General features: G+C 35.3%; 1 protein-coding gene across 2 annotated transcripts; it reads left to right on the top strand.

Moving 5' to 3' along the window:
* Positions 1-254: 254 nt before the first annotated feature.
* LOC110020306 lies at positions 255-2814 on the top strand. 2 transcript variants are annotated; one of them, XM_020718359.1, is made up of 7 exons: positions 255-356; positions 435-564; positions 638-729; positions 1099-1206; positions 1762-1842; positions 1932-1991; positions 2513-2814. In XM_020718359.1, exons 2-7 carry the CDS (start codon positions 465-467, stop codon positions 2624-2626), a joined length of 555 nt encoding a protein of 184 aa, XP_020574018.1. In that variant the 5' UTR covers positions 255-356; positions 435-464; the 3' UTR covers positions 2627-2814. The 2 variants fall into 2 exon arrangements, with proteins under 2 accessions (XP_020574018.1, XP_020574017.1); XM_020718358.1 differs by having other exon boundaries at positions 256-356; positions 449-564; positions 2513-2812.
* The last annotated feature ends 3886 nt before the right edge of the window (positions 2815-6700 follow it).

Raw genomic sequence — 6700 nt, 5'->3', positions numbered from 1 at the left:
CCTTCAAACATCAACCAATATGCTTCCCAATAATATGAAAATAAACCAATTGCTTGTACTAAGATAATAACATCAGTCCTTAGAAAATAAAATAAATCTGCAAAAAAATATGGAAAAGAAGCATCTTGTAATACATTTTAAAGCAATGAGTCCAGATGAAGAAAAATAGTAGATAAAATAGTTTCCAATGTGCAAAATGAGAGTTCAGTCATCTCTATAATTTGCATAGCCTGTTGAGTTAGCTATATATAAACATTTTCATGACCTTAAACAACTACAATGCATAGCCATTAATTTCCTGAAGAATTATATCTGCAACTGCAACTTCTTTGTAAGTTTGCATCGTCTCCCTTGAGGTATGCGGCACCCGTTTGTCAATTTGCATACATGCCACACAATTCCTATGTTTTTTACATATCGAAGCACCCCCAAAGTTTGATATTTACAGATTGCTGAAAGTGAAAATGAAGGAAACTGTTCTGGCAATGAGCTTTCTTTTTCTGCTGATTTCATTAACAAATGTGGATGGAAGGTCTTGGTCTGAGTCCAGGCACAGTAACAAAGGTAATAATTTAAAAAATCTTTTATGTCAGATTCAATCTATGGTGTTTGCTCTAAAATGTTCAGAAAAAAACAGAGAAGTTTTCAGCACATTTGGGTTTGTTTGAAGAGATTGGAATGCTCTCCATGGAAGCCTGCAAAATTCTGCCTTCTGAACTGAAGTCAAAGGTATGGATTTCATAGCTGCATGTAAAAACAAATTTTTTAGATATATACCACCCAATTCATATGTATTTACATATTGTGCTTCTAAACTTTACTTATTCCATTTATACCACCCAAAACTTGTATATCACATCAGAAATATACCTTTCATGCATACGTCAGGTGCATATAAGTAAAAAATTAAGGGTGCGTTTGGAGCAGTTTGTGCTTATCCAGATAAACTGCTCAAACGTAGTTTCCAAACGATGAGGCGGCATTTTGAAAGCGGATAAGCTGCCCCCAAACGGAGCCTAAGATTTAAGTGTTAGACATGTAAATGCATAAGAATTAAGTGGTATGTTTGTAAATCTTCCATGTATTTTATTTTTTCAGTGCCTAGATACATCTGAAGCATATGTGCATAGAACAACATTGGCTCTGAGAGGACAAGTTGATGAAGAAATACTATGCAACCGCACCGGTCTGTGCTTCATGAAATCAGTAAGAAACATAACAGTGGAGTTTTAAATTGTTCATTCATAAACTTTTTTTTTTTAAATAAATGATGAATGCTAATGGCTTCTTTGATCGTAGTAAAATTGTGAAAATAAATTAGTTTATTTTAAAAATACTCAAAATATCTAAAAATTATTTTGAATATTTTTATTTTTATTTTTTTAAAATACAACATAAAACAAAAATAGAAAATAAAAAATAAAATTTAAAGTAATTCCAAACAGCCCCTCAATAGTTAGATTGAAACTCTGCACTGCTCTGCTAATTTTCTTAGATTGTATGTTGAGGTTTTTGATTCATCCTTTAACTATTTTATTTTCGGAATTAGACTCGATCTAATTCAAATTATTGAGAGCAAATAAATAAAAAAAATAAAACTTGGATGAACACGTATATTGGTTGGAAACAACGCGAAGAATCATAAGATATCAAGTTAAAGTCTTAATTTAGAGGAATTATGGGAGTATTTGGTCAAATTTTGAGTTGAAGAAGCACAAGTGAAGCATTTCCAGTGTTATCTCGAGTTGTTTAACTGGATAGGTGACAGATGAGCGAACCTGTGCAACTTGCCGTCGATCTGTCAGGGATCTTTTCTATCAGCTCAAGCAATCAAGAATAAGGGTAAGATTGCAATTCTCATTTAAATTTACAATTTTTTTTATATTTTAATTTTTGAATAATGTATATATATGTATATTTCATGATGCAAGATGCGAGTGATGGATGCTCTTCTGGAGTATTGTGAAGAAATAGAAGATCAAGAAGAACAAGTGAGTAGCAAATAGGACTGTGCAACTCGCGTTCGAAATCGGCTCGTGTTCGAAATCGGCCCGTGAACAGTGTGTTCGTGTTCGGCTCGATTTAAATATTTGTGTTCATGTCCGACTCGAAATTGACTCGTTAAACTAAAATTGAGAAAAATAGATGTAAAGTGTGGGATTCGAATCTGCATCAAATCTATATAAATAAAGACACTAACCACATTGCCACATGAGGTGTTATGATTTAAACTTAGACATAAATATTTATAATATATTATTATATAAATAATATATGTAATATATTGTTATATAAAAAGTTATATAATTTTTTTTTTCGAGCCATTTCGAGTCGAACACGAGCTGCTTAACGAGCCAAACACGAGTTGTTCACGAACAACGAGCCAAATTGACAGCCCTAGTAGCAAAGTTTAATTTTTCTGAAAAAGCAGATCTTTTTAATGAAGAAAAGAATTACAGATTTTATTTATTTGTTTTCTAAATCTTACTTTTTTCCTCTCTTGTTTTTGCAGTGCAAAGAAACAGTTTACAAGTTCGCCCCTCTGGTGCTGGGCCAACTGGAGAAACTGAAGACAAGTGATGTCTGTCGCATTATTGGCTTCTGTGATGAGGGGATATCCATTTGAGCTGGCTTGAGTGCAGAGAATGAATGATATGAAATTTTCTATTTATGAGTGCGATCGATCTAAATAATGAGGATAATGTTTCTGCTATTGAAAAAAATCTTAAATAATATTATTGCTGGTATATTTTTGTAGTGATATATTATCAAGAAATAAAAATGTAGAAGCTATTTATATTGTAGAACTGAAGATATAAAGGTTTTCATGGAACATATTGCACTTGAAACATTGTTTCTTACAAAATCGCGACCCAGTTGCATCAATTTTTAAGTTCTCACTCATATACCAGTGTTTTTATTCTTTTCTTTTTTTTTTTATTTTTAGACGAGTCATCAGTTTGTCCATGGTTATAAACTTCTCTTTTTCGAATAAGTCTCTCTTCCGGATCATGTGAGTGATTAGGGGAATAGATGAACTGGAAGAGACGGACATATGATAAAGACAACAAACAAGAGAAAGAAAAAGTGGAGAGTCTGCGTGCGATAAACCTCACAATGATAGGTCGAGTATGTCCATCCAAACAAGATTGGGCGAAAGTACGTTGGACCAATATCCGCGAAAGAATATCTATATAAACTACCCACAACCAGAAATTAAAGTGTGTTTGTCGGTCTAGAGTACTCCCTAGGGGATATATCATACTTGTTTAATTACAACTTGGGGATTGTCCAAGAACAATCTTAATCCGCGGAGTTTTATTTACATCAAAAGTAACAACTAGCACAGGACTATCAAATAAAAGTTATTTCACAGGGGAATGCTCCATTGCTTTTAAAGCTCCCTCAAAGCCTCGTTGTGGAGAGTGAGTTTCTCACGGTCCCGCATGGGTAATTGACTCATCGACATGCGAAACCTGTAAAACAACCGAATCAACGTGACGGGGAATCCAATTACGTCAAACCACATCCGGGTCATAAGGGTGGATGACATATTGTCGTATCTCAAACGAGCGATATTTCATTGATAATTGGGTCGTAAAAATGATATCAATAACAGCAAGGGAAGCAACAGGGCTCAAAGTGGGTAGTAAAAGAAAAGGAAGAGTAATCCCTAACAGGGAGAGGTAGCCGGGTCAGAGTAACACAGACCCGTCTTCTCAAGCTACTAGGACCCTAAGTCTACATGGTCGTGAAGTTAGTCGACCCAACTTGTTCAGAGATCCCTGATCAACAATCCATGAATTGCGTCGTCTGCAGGAACATCGGTAGCCCTAATAACAAAGGAAACAAGACACTTTTTGGGTGCCTTGGTTCTTCTGCAGGAAGGAGTCGTTCGAATTTATTGATTACTGATTGAAACCTCAGGGTCTCACATGTCTAGATTTAGTGACCCATTATTTTAAATGACTGAGCTTTTTTAGCGAGAGCATGCATTTTGGGCAAAGTGCTATGCAACTAAACATGATTCAAAATTAGCATTTAATTATACAATCAGTAAACAACATGCTATAAAAAATGAAATTTAAAACTACCATGTTCTTATGGTATTACCAAGTTGTACATATATTGTTGCTTTTTTTATGTTAGAGAATAACTGTCACATGATTTGAAATAGAACCCACATATGAATATTGGATATCCGTTGGAGCACCATTATGTTGTAAAAAATATATATAAGTCATTAAAGGTAGTAGTAATTATGGTAGTTATTAGATATTTTCAAATGTTAACCCCTTCTTCGTTATAAAAGCATCGTCATGTATAATCTGAACTTATCATTTCGATCTTGTCTTTGAAGAAGTTTTTTTCTTGCTTGCTTTTTGCTGGGATCATGCATTCCCTTTGTTTGTTTTGATGGATGGTAGCACTGATGAAAAAATAATGTGGAAACGTATAAATTCACACAACAACAATCAAACAAAAAAGATTTACATGGCTTGACGTGGAATTGATTTACCTATGTCCACAAGGAAGGAGATTTCACTAGCACTGGATGAGGGAGAAAAAAAGACAACTTGGGGTTACAATTCAACACTTCTCAACATCATACACATCTTACATGAGTCTTATATCCTTTGTATATAAGAGGATTAGGCCATACAAGGAAAGATCCAAAAAAGAAACAAATCAATTATAATATACCCATTAAATAAAAGCCATAAATACAATGATCTTCATCTCATCTCTTACTTCCAAATAAGTGAGAGATGACCAACTTAGCTCCAACTCCAAATTAGCTGCACCAAGATGGTTTCCTACGTACTCCCCCTCTCGAAGGGATCAAGCCTCACATAGTTCTTCAAAATGCCAGACTGAAGATTCAGTCCCGAGCTTGGTTGTTCACCAAATTCCTACAATAGGTGAACTTACGGGCTGGTAGCAACTTCGTGAGCATGTCCGCTAACTTCTCCTTCGCATCCCATCTTCTTGAACAAAAACTTGCTTTCTTTAATCAAGTCATGAACAAAGTGATATCTTCCATCAATGTGCTGGGTACGAGCATGATGAAGTGGACTTGTAGCAAGAAAATATTGCACTATGACTATCACAGAAAACTGTGAGAGAATCCTTATCAACTCACAAGTCATCTCATAGGCCCTACATCCATATTGATTCTTTCATCGCCTTCGCAGCTGCCATTTACTCAGCCTAAGTTAGACAAAGCAACAATTAATTGAAGAAATGTCCTCCAACCGACTGGACCTTCTGTTAATGTGAATAAATAGTCCTTCATTAATTTTCGTATAACCATATCACTTGCATAGTCTGAGTCAGTGTAGCCTATACACAAATCTGCATTGGATGACTGCCTCTCAAATATCAAGCCAACATCAATTATACCCTTCAGATACCTCAGAATATTCTTCGTAACTTGCTACTGACTCCTTTCTGGATCATGCATGAACATGATCATAACACCAACTTCTTGTACAATGTCTGGTCTAGTGCAAACCATGACATACATCAGATTGCACACTGCATTAGCATAAGGAATCGTTCACTTATCATTCATTTCCTGATTATCTTTAGGACACTGATTTGAACTCAAAACCTTTCGAACATAAGCTTCTTGCAAAAGCCAAGCCTTTCTAATTGTTTTATCTCTATAATCTCCTTGCTAAGAATTCTACGAGCTTAATCCAACTCCTTCATTTCAAAATATTTGGTCAGTTTATCCTTAATCATAATAGCCTTAATCTGACTTACAAATGAAATCAACATATCATAAACATATAGAAGCAAGTAAATGAATTCACCATTGGCCAACTTACTTCTTAAAATATGCACGCACAATGATCATACTGGCTCCTTGTGTAATCATGTCCCCTCATGAACTAATCAAAATTTTTATACTATTATAGTGGTGACTGCTTCAACCCGTACAAGGACTTTTTCAGCTTGCAAAATAAGTCTTTTGATGCTCCATATCTAGAAGGTTGTATCATATAGATCTCTTCTTGCAAATCTCCATGTAGAAATGCAATATTCACATCGAGCTGTATCAAGATTGGATCGTACCATGCTACTAGTGCTAAGAGAATATAGATTGAGGGGTGCTTGACCATTAGAGAGAACACTTTGTCATAATCAATACATTTGTATTGTACAAAGTTTTTTGCCACTAATCTTGTCTTGTACCGTACATCAACTCCGTGAGAATCTTCCTTCCATACATACACCCATTTGCACCCAATGGATTTCCTCCCAAGAGGAAGCTCATCAACCTCCAAGTACCATTCTTCCTAATAGACTCCATCTCTTCATCCATTGTTGCTCTCCAGAGATCACATCCTAGACTGTCCACCGCTTCTTTCTAGTGATAAGTAATTTTTGCCTCAGTGAATAAAAGTGCAAACACAATGTGATCCCTTATCCAAGCTGGTTTTGGTACATTTTGATGTCTGATTCTGATCCTAACAATAGATTCCCAAGCAAGAATCTTAACCTCAACACCTTCTTCCACCTCTTCTTGAGAACTATCAATATATACCTCATGAGTTGCAACTGAGTCAAATATTTGAGTCAGAGAGGAAGAACTCTATGAAATAAATGGAGTTGCATCAAACTCTAACTTTTACTGCACATATGTGGTCCCAATAGAACTCTCTACCCGCTTTGAGTCTCAATCTTTTAACAA

This window comes from Phalaenopsis equestris, unplaced genomic scaffold (genome assembly GCF_001263595.1).
Source record: "Phalaenopsis equestris unplaced genomic scaffold, ASM126359v1 Scaffold000094, whole genome shotgun sequence".
NCBI lineage: Eukaryota > Viridiplantae > Streptophyta > Magnoliopsida > Asparagales > Orchidaceae > Phalaenopsis > Phalaenopsis equestris.
This window is presented reverse-complemented; position numbering and strand designations above follow the sequence as displayed.

What these genes read in the sequence shown, in the direction of transcription:
- LOC110020306 (XM_020718359.1), top strand. Translation starts at nt 465, where the DNA reads ATGAAGGAAACTGTTCTGGCAATGAGCTTTCTTTTTCTGCTGATTTCA. An exon ending in CTTCTGAACTGAAGTCAAAG is followed by an intron (nt 730 to 1,098) that starts GTATGGATTTCA and finishes TTATTTTTTCAG; the next exon opens with TGCCTAGATACATCTGAAGC. An exon ending in TAGAAGATCAAGAAGAACAA is followed by an intron (nt 1,992 to 2,512) that starts GTGAGTAGCAAA and finishes TTGTTTTTGCAG; the next exon opens with TGCAAAGAAACAGTTTACAA.